General features: G+C 45.9%; 1 protein-coding gene across 1 annotated transcript in view; it reads left to right on the top strand.

Moving 5' to 3' along the window:
- Positions 1-14,508, top strand: part of LOC126519834 (intraflagellar transport protein 56-like) — a 160,914-nt gene that overhangs the window by 110,033 nt on the left and 36,373 nt on the right. The window contains 3 exon segments of the mRNA XM_072285704.1: positions 5,930-5,954; positions 7,280-7,343; positions 13,544-13,632. Of these exon segments, the coding sequence (XP_072141805.1) occupies positions 5,930-5,954; positions 7,280-7,343; positions 13,544-13,632 (178 nt within the window).

Genomic DNA, 14,508 nt, shown 5'->3' with positions numbered 1-14,508 from the left:
GTTTCGCTTTTGAGTTAGCACCTTTATCACCTTTGGTTATCGCGTTATCACTCTACCTGCTACAATTATGTAATACGAATGGTAAGTCATGCGATATAAGATATCCTCAAAATTCAAATAAGCAGCTGGCGCAGATGCATGCATTTCAACTTGTTTATTCTCCTTTGCCCTCTATTTCTTCTTATTGCGGATACTTCATCTTATGGACACCGTTAGATAAGGATATAATAACGTTTAGCTGTGACGAGCTGTTAGATTGTTCATTTATATAGACTTCTTATATAGAAAATTTGGCTATTTGTGAGCGTGCTAAGTGAGGATTATTCTTGCTTTTTACTTCTTTTTCTCCTCTTCACTGATTTTGACGATGCAGCGGTACCATGTTTACAGCTACCATTAATTCGGCGAGACGTTTAACTAATGAATGAAATTAGAGGAATAGAATCCTTGAGTAATACGTTCGTTATTTGGTTTCCTATGCAGAGCTGACTTTATTTCTGTGATGATCCACAGAAGGGACGTGGAACATATTTTTGCACGCAATACTTTGGTAACGCACTCAAAGCACCTGTACGTAAGTGAAACGTAATTGCATCGTCTCTCTTCTCTTGCCTAGTGTAAGTGGGGTAGGCACCTTGTGGCCGGTATCAGATGTCTAACTAACGCCAGCAACGGAGCTTGCGGTGGAGCCCCGAAGCAACTGTGTGACCAGGTCGGTGGAACGCTCAGCCGTCTTCTGCTGTGCCGGTGCGAGAATGCGGGAACACGCGTCCGCTATAGCAGAGCCTGTAAGAGTGCTAAGTTTTAATGTAGTAGTGAAGTGTTTGAGCAGACCCTGGTGGCAAGCCAGCTCAGCTGGAGCCCGCAGGGTGGAGGTTCCGCGTTCGGTCCTCCGGGCTATGGCAAATTTTTGTTCAACTTCGAGGCTTCCTTTCTGGCAAACCAGTCTGTGTTTTCTCTGTATAGCTTCATACTACAGTCAGTTGGGAGACAAATCTTCTTTTTCTAAAGGCTGTCGTGTAGCGAAGGAGTTCCAACTGATTTAATGAAGCGTATGCCAAATCTCGGGTATCTATTGGCAAGTTGCAATACAGACCCATATTACTTTCGAAGCGAAGATCGCTTATGTTGCTTCGCTGTCCTTGATGTATGAGTTGCTCGGATTTGCATTAATCTGCACAGAATTTTTACACCTTCCACGTAGTAGCGTAAGTGATGGGAACTGAGTTTGGACCTGTGTTCTTGAAGCAGTTTCTAGGCTGCAACTATTCCTCTTAGGACTAGAGCAAACACACCGTCGTATTGGCCATTTTATTTAACGAAGGCGAACGACGAATAGCGCACAGCTCGCAGGAACAAAAAGCTGTCTGAATATGGCCACTGGTAAAGAGTGTTTTTCTTGTAGCACTGCATTCAGGTGTAGTTGACAATACTCATAGAGCCCCATGGTAGAAGAAGAAGAGACTGAAATAGCGCCATCTGGCATATAGGCTCGACGATGGTAGCAGTGACGTCAACGCAGTGACCTGATAAATGAATGGCAATTATTTGTGGACCTTCTGTTCCTACAAGTTGGTGACCCGGACGTGATACTACATGACAACTGTATACGCGTCTACCAAGTCTCTTCTCGACGCCATGGAAGTGGCCGCCGAACAACGACATCTTGAACACAGCGGAACGTCTTCCTTTGTCGTACTGAAGCTTCCCGATTTATGGCCCTCGGATTGTGAACTCTAGTTCGTCCACATCGAGGCGCACTTTCGCCGTCACCGAGTGACATCTCAGGCGGTTAAGTACGACAACGTCATGAGTGCGCTTAACCCGACCACTGCAACTTTGGTCCGCGACATTTTGCTAGCTCCTCCGCCTGATGATCAGTAGGATACCCTTAAGTGGGAGTTACTACGGCGCACCACCGACTCTGAGTTGATACGGATTCAACAGCTCCTCTCATCGGATGAACTTGACCGAAAACCGACTGAGCTGCTTCGCCGCATGACACAACTTCTGGGAACCAGCCCATCACCAACAGACTCGAAAATCCTTCAGGAGCTCTTCTAGCATCTACGGAACCAGGTACGCATGATTTTATGTGCCTCACCTACTACGACGTCTGTCAAGGCCTTAGCGACAAAGGCAGACCAGATTATGGATTATATTCATCCTGTGATATCCATTGTTTACCGTAGTAATGCACCCGTTGCCCCACAACCCAGTTACAGCAGCACTTTTACGAGCCCAACAGTTCGAGCAGGCACCTTGCTGCGCAAGTAGAGGAGCTAACTAGCCAGTTGGCTGCCTTACGCTTTCGGACGAATAACCATCAGCAGCGGCATCACTCGCATGGCCAAAACGTGTCACGCCCTCCGTCTTGCTTTATTTATTGGTATCGCGCCAGGTATGGCACTCGCGCACGGCGGTGCCGTCTACCTTGCAACTTCCCGGGAAACGGTCGGGCTAGTCACTGACGACTTCTAGTGCTGCTGGCTCTACATCAAGCCGTCCGCTCGACGTCACCTTCCGCGTCACGAAAATGTTGTAGACACTGGCGAGGAAATTTGTGTAATTCCCCCTACTTTTCAAGCCGGCAGAAGACATCACCATGACACGTAATTTCTCACTGCCGTCAACGGTTCCCACATTAAAACGTAAGGCCAGAAATCTGTCACTCTTGATCTAGGTCTGTGACGCCCTTTCCCATGGCTATTTACCGTCGGAGACGTCCGCGGGCCGATCATCGGCGTTGATTTTCTGTGCAAGTTTAACCTTGTCGTCGACCTTCGCAACTGCCGCTTCTAGACTTCTTAACCTGTCAGTACAAGGTATCACCACGTCTGCACAAGCTTTGCGCCTCGTACAAGCACGCACCCAGGTACCGAAACCGTGGTCCACCATCCTGCTGGAATTTCCAGAGCTTTTCGAACCGCCCTCGCCAGATCGCCCAATAGTGCACAACGTCGCGTACCACATTGTGACTAAAGGACCACTAGTATATGCCCGACCTCGCCACTTAGCACCAGACCCTGTGAAAATTGCTAAGCAATAATTCGAACGCATGCTCGACTTGGGCATCGTTCGTCCTTCCGCTAGCACTTGGTTATCTGCTTTACACACGGCGCCCAAGAAGACGGGTGGTTGGTGACCGTGGGGTGATTATAGCGCGCCTTAAACAAAGTGACGATTCCCGATAGGTACCCTGTACCTCACATCCACGATTTCACCGCATCGTTTGATGGGTGCTGCATATTTAGCAAGGTTAATCTAGTAAAAGCCTACCATCAGATTCCTGTCGAGCCTTCCGACATTCCTGAAACCGCAATCATTGCCCATTTTGGCATGCTTGAATACGTGCGCATGCCATTCGGCCTCCATAACTCCACTCAAACATTTCAACGATTCGTCGATCTAGTGCTCCGTGGCCTGACTTGTTGCTTCGTCTATTTAGACGACATTCTTGTATTCATTCGCTCGGCTGCGGAACACGAATGAGACCTACGTAAGGCGTTTGAACGCCTCCGTCAATATGGCCTGGTTGTAAACATGCTGAAGTTTGGCGCTTCTTCTCTCGATTTCCTGGGCCATCGAGTAGACGAACTTGGCATCCAACCCATCCGATCCCGTGTTCAAGCCATTAAAGATTTCTCACGTCAGTCTTCCGCCAAGGAATTACGGGCATTTCTGGGCCTCATCAATTACTATCGCCGTGTCATTCCTCGTTGTGCGTCAACTTTGCAGTCTCTGCACATTCTGCTCTCTGCCACACCACGAGCTAGCACGCCTATATCGTGAACTAATGCTGCTGAATCTGCTTTTATCACTGCCAAGGACGCCCTTGCTACCACTACTCCACTGGCACACCAGCAATCAGACGTTCCAATGTCCGTTATATTAGAGGCCTCTGACATAGCTGCCAGCGCCCTGTTTCAAGAACTGGTTTGAAGAACATGGCAGCCTACATCTTTCTTTTGAAGGAAGCTGACACCGTAAGAAACGCACTACAGCATTTTGATCGCGAATTGCTAGGACTCTATCTCGCAGTGGGCTGCTTCCATCACAATCTCGAAGGGCGTCAGCTCTTTATTCTTACCGACCACAATCTGCTCATTTATGCTATTACCTCCAATAGCTCCTCGCACGCTCCCCGCGAAATTTGCCAGCCTAAATGCATTTCCTAATTCACTACTAATATTCGGCACATCAGTGGTGCCGATAATTCCATCGATGACGCTCTCTCACGGGTTCATATAAATGCGAGCCAAGTAAATCGCTCGGGCCTTGGCTTCGTCCGCCTCGCTACAGCTCAACTAACTGACCATGAACTTTAAACACTCTAGACTGCCAAGGATTCTCTGCGCTTCGAAGATATCTTACTGCGTTGCTGCAATGTCATGGTTATCTGCGACATGTCTACGGGTCATCCTCGGCCGTACGTTCCACAGCAATTTCGGCAGCATGTTTTTGACGCACTACACTCCTTATCGCACCCTGGAGTACGTGCCACACAACGTCTGGTCACTTCCCGCTTATCTGTGGCCGCGTATGAACGCTGACGTCCGTTGCTGTGCTCGGGAATGCATACAGTGCCAGTGTGGCCAACGTCAGTCGACGCACTATGAGCGCGAATGGTCCTTTTCCGCCACCAGATGTTCGTTTCGCCTACGTTCACATCGATATAGATGGTCCGCTATCACCGTCCTCGAACCATTATACATATTTACCTGTATCAACCACTTCACATGCTGGCCTGAAGTAATGCCACTCTCTCACATTACTGCAGATTCCGTAGCCCAGGCCACCTTAAATGCCTGGATTTCTCGCTACTGCGTACCACACACCATAACGACAGACAGAGGAAGCAATTTGACTCGTCCCTCTTTCAAGCTCTCTCCCATCTTCTGGGTGTAACGCACCTACGAACGACAGCGTATCACCTAAGTTCTAATGGCATGGTAGAACGCTTCCATCGTCAACTAAAAGCAGCACTTCGTGCCCATCACTCCATGATTTAGTGGACTGAACGCCGGTTTTTAGTTCTACTAGGTCTTCGCACAGCTCTGAAAGTGGAGGCACAGTGTTCGTCAGCAGGACTCGTTTTTTGCACGATACTTCGCGTACCCGGTGAGTTCCTCGCCTCGGAACTGTCACCTGCTGACCTAGAATCCTACGCCGACCGCCTTCGCATTGCAATGGCCACTGTTATACCACAGTCGCTTCGTAACCACCGCATAAATATTTACACGAGCCCATCTTTGCTTCATAGCAGTCAAGTATTTATCCATCGCGACGCAACTCGCGCTCGTTTACAAGCTCCCTGCGACGGTTCCTTCAAAGTCCTCAAGCGTCACTCCAAGTTTTTCACAGTTCTTGTCAACGGACGTAAAGAGACAATTTCCATTGACCACTTGAAGTCAGCTCACCTAGACTCTGGCAGTGCCATTTCCGCAACTGAAAGCGCTCAATGTCAGTGCCTTCATCGCGGGGGGGGGGGGGGGGGGGGGGGTAGGGAGGGGGAGGGGGTATGTAGTGGACAGTACTCATAGAGGCCCGTGGTGGAAGAAGAGACTGGACTAGCGCCATCAGGCATATACCTATAAACGCAGACATCAACGCAGTCATCTGTTTAATAATTAAATGGCATTTCTTTGTGAGCCTTCTGTTTCCACACAGGCATAGCGTGCTTGTATAGCACCACTCAAAATTGCACCGTGGGGATAATTTCTGAGATGATAGTATGAACTTTTTTCCGATATTTCACGATTTAATTAGGCTTGCTACACACAAGAAATTATTTCCGCTTACTTTGTTTTGCCGCGACAAATAGGGCACTGATAAAGTGCAAAATTAATAATAAAGTAATAAAAGATATTTCGTGCAGAAGCGAATTAAAAGATTGCTTGCGATGAGGCAAAAGGTACTGCTGTTGAAGAGCAGGGGGAAAAAAAGAAGGAAACGTACGGATATCGAGAAGACGCGCGTCCGGTTCACTACCCTACGCGGGGCAAGGGGATTAATAGATGCTTGTTTCGGTGATACGCGCTAAGCACTAGTTACAGAATTTGTACATTCAATAATAGGGATAGATATATTTTGGCAGTTGAGCATGGTCAGTGCAAATAAACTGCTCGCTTTTCGCGAAACGTCTTTTGTTTTGATTTTTACGAATGTGGTGTCGTGCGTCACCGATGCATATCATTGCCAAACATGTGTCTTCACGGCACTACCTCAACAAGATTATTAGTTCAAGTTGAAAAGCAACACATTTCCACTGTCTAAAATGACCCGTTACGCGGAGATAAGGCATCCGAGGTGTTACCAAAAAGGGAAAAAAAACAGCAAACGTTCATGGGAAAAGTCAATGTTTAAAAGAAAGCTGTTCAGCGAACGAAGGAGCTTACAGGAAAAAGGTGGCATCTACATTCCTTGGACGACAACCAAAATAGACACAGATTTTTTTTTTCAGAAGAGAAAGATATAGAACACACCTAACCAGATGCAAATAACAAAGGCTGCCATAATTTACAGACAACGTACACGACTAAATATTAATTCCTTGTTATGCATGATTTCAGGGTACTCGAAAGCCACTGCAGAAGTTTGAATTTTCCTCTGTTATTTTATTTTTATTTTTGCGCTAATTGTGCTGCGACGATGTCACCTTGAGACGCCCTACATGGTGTGTTTTGGTTTTACTGATTCGGGCCCCAGCACGCTGGAAATGTGAAATTTTGTGGCTCTCATTTTTACTTCCTAACGAAGTGTAATCCTCGAGGTTCTCTAAAATGAAAAAAAAAAAACGGCTACAATGCTCTCAAGCATTGAAGCCTATAACCTTGTTGCAGAAATGGACGCCTTTTGATTTTGATTTTAATATAGCTTGGAAGAATTCCTCTTCTAGCGGGTATGGTAAGCGTTGTGCTACAAAATGGCTTTGCAAAGTATATCTGAAATCTAAGAAATGATAAACAAATCGAATTTGACTCCCGGGGAGAACTTTTCTTGTCTTTCATTACGTTCGAGTGTACAAAACGAACTACTTTATTATTTGAACGTGCGACACGCAGTCATGGCATTTGCATTTTAGTGACTGAAAGGAGTCCCGTGTGCTTATAGCTACGCACCATAAGTAACTAGGGGATATCGTTAATATTTGAGGAAAGAAGAAAGATGTAGAAGGGGGGGTGTGTAGTTGGCGTTGTTCTTTAGATAAATTTATAGATTTGTAGAATGTGGAATTAGCGTAATATCACTTCAACTTTTCTTTCTTTCTTCATCGCAGCGGGAGCACTTGAAGATAGCGCAGCAGTTCTTCCAGCTTGTCGGAGGATCGGCCAGCGAATGCGGTACATTAATTCCAGCATGACTGTCGCAGACACGTGAAACACGAAAACGACCTTTTCAAACGTTATCAGAAATTCTGTATTCATGTTGTGGTTGTCTTGGCACAATTCACAGTAGCTTAAAATTTTTGGCGTCCTATAGGTGGTGTCCAAAATCAGGGTTTATAGGGTGGCGACCTCTGAATATTTATTGCGTGTCTTACAGGCTATGCTTTTGCTGGTTGAAGGCACCGGACGCGATTGTGGGAGCCGAAAACACGCCATATACGTCCGGTTTTAGACACCACCTATTCAGTATAGCTTGTAAGCTATCTCTGAGAAACTTTGCATGAATCCGGAACAGTGGAGCAGAACTTTGAAATAGATATTTTCTGGAAACAATGTAACGCATTTATTGTAGGCGAAAAAAAAAATGCCTGCCGGGCTGCCCGCCAGCTGAAAAAGCTCAAATATTTCGAGGCCTATAGTGTCGAAAGTTAATACAGCGAAGTGCTAGGGGCCGAAAAAAAATTCATCATACAACTTGCTTCGTTGTAAAAATGGCGCACCCCACCGCTCACATTAGAGCAGGCTAAGGATGCTCAGGTAAAGCTAGAAGTACTAAAGGCAAGGCGCAAAAGACCAGGACTTAGGAAGAAGAACACAAACGACAAGACCGGCGCCACTCACAACTAAGTTTATTTTCGCAACAACCCTGCCTTATGTAGGTCATTCACGCCGAGTCACGCACAAAACTTTAGAAGTAAAAAACAGCAATCTATCGACCATTCAGGAATGTTATCTGCACAGCTATCGAAAGAGCAAACAAGAACCACACGTGGATCAGCACAGGAGGCAATTGATCTAGTACAGTCTTTTTCCAATCCAACGGGGACAAAAAACCAGACATAAAAAGTACCGTCTGCACTTCACTACCAACCAATCTATCCACAACATAATACACTTCGAATGCCTAAGGCCCAGTCAGTGATAAAAGCCGCATGACTATGGGAATAATGACCAACGAATAACACGGGAATAACATGAAAAATGCGTCTAAGTACATTGTCTGCGTCAAAACTAAAATCTCTAATAGTCACTCACCTAAAAATTGATAAAACATGTGACCGCGCGAAAAACGAACCACGCGACAAACAATGAAATGGACACAGTGATGAACGATAAAGGTGTAAGAACAGCGTCTGCGCCAAAAAAAAGCAACAGAAGCTTAAGAGCCACTAGAAAATCGTCAACAAAATAAAAACTCCGCGGTGGTTGCTCAGTGGCTATGGTGTTGGGCTGCTGAGCATGAGGTAGCGGGATCGAATCGCGGCCACGGCGGCCGCATATCGATGGGGGCGAAATGCGAAAACACCCGTGTGCTTAGATTTAGGTGCACGGTAAAGAACTCCAGGTGGTCACAATTTCCGGAGTCCTCCACTACGGCGTGCCTCATATTCAGAAAGTGGTTTTGGCACGTAAAACCCCAAATATTATTATAAAATAAAAACTAGGTAAATAAGAGGAAGAAAGACGGTAAAACAAATGAAATCACTCTAACAATTGGCCTAAATGAAACCTTCTAAAAAAGTCGTCTCCTTGTCACTAAGCATAATGGACGGCCTGCTGACGCATGCGTTTCCCTCTTTTTGATGAAAAAGGCTTCCACAATTTCCCGCTCATACCTGTGTTATCCATACTTCAAAAATTTAGTTTTGTCAAACTGAGGGCGGCAATTAGAGCAGTCTCTGCAATGCTCTGCAAGGAAACTCCCTTCCTTGTTGCGCATATTACGACAATGTTCCATTGCACGCTCATTGAAACATCGACCTGTTTGTCCGATATAGCTGCGACCACAGCTTAGGGGGATTTGGTAGACTACACGTGTCCTGATTTCAGTGAACGTCTTCTGATGCTGGATTGAACAGGCCGGGCGTTTCTGTCTGTTCATGGCACAAAGCTTAGACAGCTTGCAAGGCGCGGAGAAAACAACCTAAATAATTTAATTATGTGGTTTTACGTGCCAAAACCACTTTCTGATTATGAGGCACGCCGTAGTGGAGGACTCCGGAAATTTCGACCACCTGGGGTTCTTTAACGTGCACCTAAATCTAAGTACACGGGTGTTTGCGCATTTCGCCCCCACCGAAATGCGACCGCCGTGGCCGGGATTCGATCCCGCGACCTCGTGGAGAAAACAACCTGAACGTTATGCCTACTTGCCACTTTCTTAATGTTGTGCGATAACTTATGAAGGTACGGAATTACTGCAACAAAACTGCGTGAAACTGGCTCCCTGATAGGAGGCGGGTGCTTTAGTTTTTGGAGCATCGTTTCGCAGACAGCTGAAATCAGACATGGCGGGAAGCCTGCCTGTTGTAGTCGTTGCACCGTTGCATCGTTGCATCGTTGTCAAGTAGCTTTAGCGCTCAAGTGCAACGACTATATATGAACTATAGATATATATATATAGACTATATATATATATATATACATATATATATATATATATATATATATATATATATATATATATATATATATATATATGACTATATGAAGGCGTCTGTTTTTCATGCGTCCATTATGCTTAGTGACAAGGAGACGACTTTTTTAGAAGGCTTCAATTAGGCCAATTGTTAGCGTGATTTCATTTGTTTTACCGTCTGTCTTCCTCTTATTTGACTAGTTTTTATTTTATAATAATATTTGGGGTTTTACGTGCCAAAACCACTTTCTGATTATGAGGCACGCCGTAGTGGAGGACTCCGGAAATTTTGGCCACCTGGGGTTCTTTACGGTGCACCTAAATCTAAGCACACGGGTGTTTTCGCATTTCGCCCCCATCGATATGCGGCCGCCGTGGCCGCGATTCGATCCCGCTACCTCATGCTCAGCAGCCCAACACCATAGCCACTGAGCAACCACCGCGGAGTTTTTATTTTGTTGACGATTTTCTAGTGGCTCTTAAGCTTCTGTTGTTTTTTTTTGGCGCAGACGCTGTTCTTACACCTTTATCGTTCATCACTGTGTCCATTTCATTGTTTGTCGCGTGGTTCGTTTTTCGCGCGGTCACATGTTTTATCAATTTTTAGGTGAGTGACTATTAGAGATTTTAGTTTTGACGCAGACAATGTACTTAGACGCATTTTTCATGTTATTCCCGTGTTATTCGTTGGTCATTATTCCCATAGTCATGCGGCTTTTATCACTGACTGGGCCTTAGGCATTCGAAGTGTATTATGTTGTGGATAGATTGGTTGGTAGTGAAGTGCAGACGGTACTTTTTATGTCTGGTTTTTTGTCCCCGTTGGATTGGAAAAAGACTGTACTAGATCAATTGCCTCCTGTGCTGATCCACGTGTGGTTCTTGTTTGCTCTTTCGATAGCTGTGCAGATAACATTCCTGAATGGTCGATAGATTGCTGTTTTTTACTTCTAAAGTTTTGTGCGTGACTCGGCGTGAATGACCTACATAAGGCAGGCTTGTTGCGAAAATAAACTTAGTTGTGAGTGGCGCCGGTCTTGTCGTTTGTGTTCTTCCTAAGTCCTGGTCTTCTGCGCCTTGCCTTTACTACTTCAAGCATGAACCAACTAGCCCAAGCAAGAGTTTTACTTCAGGTAAAGCTAACCTGTATCGAACAAGAACTCAAGCAGGACTTAGTGAAATAATTCTGAGTATAGGCGATTAATATGATCGCTTCGGCGCAAAGAAAAAAGGATGGGAGGGAATAAGGGAGTGCTCCTCTTGTACCCTTCTGTCCTTTCTAGTTTGCGCCAAAGGGATCATATTTGCGGTCTCCTCGGCAATATGAAGCGACTAGCCCAGCAACATGTACTTTTGAATTAGATAAATAGGACACTGTTATATGTGTGCGCATTTCGTCTGGCAGAATGTGCAAGTGCAGGCGACGTTATTATGCCGAGTTTCAGGGTATGGCTCCCCGGCGTAACGGGGGAACTACGCAAGGTAAAGCTGCGGTTTGTCGAATGCGGCTGTTGCCTTGCTTGCCGTCCAGAGAGAGATGCGCACAAAAACAGAGGTAAAACAGGCAGGTGAACCAGAAGATATCTTCGGTTGGCTACCCTGTACCATTGAAGGGGATGCGACGGTTTTTTTTTTTCGAGGAGCCCATGTGACTTTCCTTTGTAGCAAGTGCTACGAATGGGTGGATGTTTCGTTTTCCCGTTGTTAATTACTTCTCCCCACCTTGCGCGTTTCCACAGAACTATTACGTCAAACTCTTGTCTTTGCTGCTGAGTTGTTGACAAATTCGACTTCGCCCTGCCATCTGCTAGCCACCTGGTTAGCTCAGATGGAAGAGCGGCTGCTCCGAAAAAGTGGTGGGGCCGGGTTCGAGTCCCGGACCAGGATGAATTTTTCTTTAACTGCGGGGCTTTTCTTTCGAGGAACCATATTGGTTTCCTTTGTAGCATTTGCTACAATTGGGTGGATCTCATTTTCACTTAATTGGAAAGAGAAAAAGAATAAAAAACTAAAAAAACGAACAATAAAGAACTGTTTCTGTTAGCACTCCCACACAGTCTGCGACTTTCGCTTCAAATTCTTGGTTGATGCACATGCTCCTCATCGCTCTTTCCATCGCTGACATTAGCGCCTTTCCCACCCAGATAGCTCTGAAGGCGTCATCGGTCATCAGTTGCGATTACATCATCGCGTCGTCTACAAGTGTGACGTATTCGTTAGCCGTCACGCTCGCCTCTGTTACAACGAGCAGCATGCAGGTTGAGCAATTCCTGGCGCTGTGCAGCAGTGTTTAACACTTACTGACATCGGCACACTTGACAAGTGCGTCGATGGCGCAGCCGTTTGTGCTAGCTTAAAGCCCAGCTCAGTGGCCTCTGCGGTGGGCAGTGGCGGCACTATACTGCGTGGCGTTCACTGAAAAGCAACAGTTCTGCCGTCGGGGACGCCTAAATTGTTTCGTAGTACAGATAAATTCGCTGTAGAATATTCGCTGTAATCATCTTCGTTGTTAGAGGCATCACAATACATGGGAAGGATAGGAAATCGATCGAGGCATAATTACTGCTACTAAAAACAGGTCATTTCGTTTTAGAGGCGCTCGTTGCAGAGGCGTTCGTCTTTGCCTGTAGCTTTAATTCGTCCAGTGCATTCTGTAACAAAGTGTGGCGCCGGCGAATTCAAGATCCTAAAAGGAGGCTCGCTGCTCGGACAATAATATATACAATTGTTTTTAGACTTCTGTGTACTGAAGACAAGTTTTGAGGTAGGCGACCATGTTCTGAAACCTGAGAAGTCACGTGCGCGGAAACTCGTAAGTGATTGCAGACAGTGAAGAGGGCACAGCACCTGTACGACTTCAAGGCGGTAGTCTATAACGGTAAATAGATGATGGACGGAAAGAAGGGGCAATAACTGAGTTGTAGAATAGAAAAGGCATTGAATTATGGTGAGGACGTTTCATTGGTCCTTTGTTGCGAGTAGACACCAGCCAAGTTGAGCAGCCAAACTTGGAAGCACAGCACGTGGAGAACACTACTATGATAACGATAAGTAATGAGAAACATTTAGTTAAGCGAAATTTTGAACATTGCGCAAACAGATATTACCTAGCTAGCTCCTATAGTTAACTTACCATTGATAAACACAATAACTATGATAAAAAAAGAAAGGTAGGTGGCAACATGGCATTTAGGTTCGCGCGCTGTCACTCCGTGATATCAAAGGCTCGAAGTCTTAATTCCCAGGTGCTTGTTGTTCACCTATAAAGCATGATCGTCTTGTAGTAGGCACTAAGGACGTAGTTAACGTGGCAACTGTGAGAAAATGTTCCTACCTGAAACCAGTAGCAATAGGCAAGAATATTTCAATACGCGCGACATCACTATGAAGTTATTGGCGTGGCACTGCCATAAAGTACATTAAATGCTGACTTGATTTTTTCCCCTATTTACTACCGTTCTCGTACAAAAGAAATTTACATAGAGTGTTTAAGAGGCACTCTACGAAAAAAAATGCAACGTGTTTGTTTCAGTTTAGCAGTGTCTCTTCAGATTCACATCCATGGTCAGACACATCGGCATTTTGAATGACCAGCATACCTAACCGGGATAAACTGTAGATGTGAGATGCGAATGTGCTTCGCATACGCTGTCCTGAATGCGCAGAATTTGACTGGTCGCTGACTTCCCTTTATTGTTGTACACCACGGCACGCATGCTTCTTGTCTTTTGTCCAGACACCATACCTGGTCGTCAGTGCATGGCCTCCTGCTTCTTCCTGCTGAAGCAGTTCGACGATGTCCTGCTCTACCTGAACTCCATCAAGGTGCGCGTGCTGCCAGCGTACCTAACCGAACGGTCGCTTGCACTTTCTGGCACCGTGGCTACTACTCCTTTTAAGCGAAGCTTTCTTTGAGAACACTCCCAGATTTGGCTAACCGTGGTCACGGATGCTGTTGTCTAATTTCTGAATAGATTCGCCCAGCACAGCACGCATGCAACGAATCGCCCTATATAACCTTTTGTACTACCCCTATATGTATCGTTGACTAGCCTGTGCTGCCAGTTCACTTCTTCGCACTACATATTTGCCCAAAGAGGGGCACCACCATTCATCATTCAAACAAAGGCAAAGTGCTAGATGCTCGTGCTGGGGCTTGTCTCTTGTGCATGGTTTTGTCACGAGAGCCACATTTACGCTTTTCATGTCATTGCTGGACGCTCGGTTTTGCGGAAGCAAGTAATACACGTTTTGACAGGTTGAGAACGGAGAGTCGACAATTTCTGCCATTTGGGAGTAGTAGGTGTTGGTGTTTTCGAACTTTTTCACTAAAGTGTGGCCGACGTCAAATATTTGTTGCACAAAACTGACTGCAACGCCGGGCGATGATTGCGCTAAGGCGCAAGATGATTGACACAGTAAGGCCCGGCTGCTCGTTTCAGGGCGCTTCGCGTGAGCGTCAGTGCTGTCCTTCTGCCGCTGTATTTAGGGACGAACATGGGTGCGCAAACCTCTTGAATAGGCTATCGGCCACCGCCGAGCGATGACCCGAACTGTTTGCCCGGGGACTTCGGTTTAAACGGAGGAGTACTTTGTGTGCACGTTCGAGCTATGCGAAATATCTTCTGTATTATGTAGACATACACTAGACTTTCCCATTACTTCGCCTACCTGTGCTCCGACTGTTCTCTCAATTGCAGG

Source organism: Dermacentor andersoni, unplaced genomic scaffold (assembly GCF_023375885.2).
Source record: "Dermacentor andersoni unplaced genomic scaffold, qqDerAnde1_hic_scaffold ctg00000039.1, whole genome shotgun sequence".
In the NCBI taxonomy this organism is placed as follows: domain Eukaryota; kingdom Metazoa; phylum Arthropoda; class Arachnida; order Ixodida; family Ixodidae; genus Dermacentor; species Dermacentor andersoni.
The sequence above is the reverse complement of the archived record's forward strand: the minus strand, read 5'-3'. Positions and strand labels throughout refer to the sequence as shown.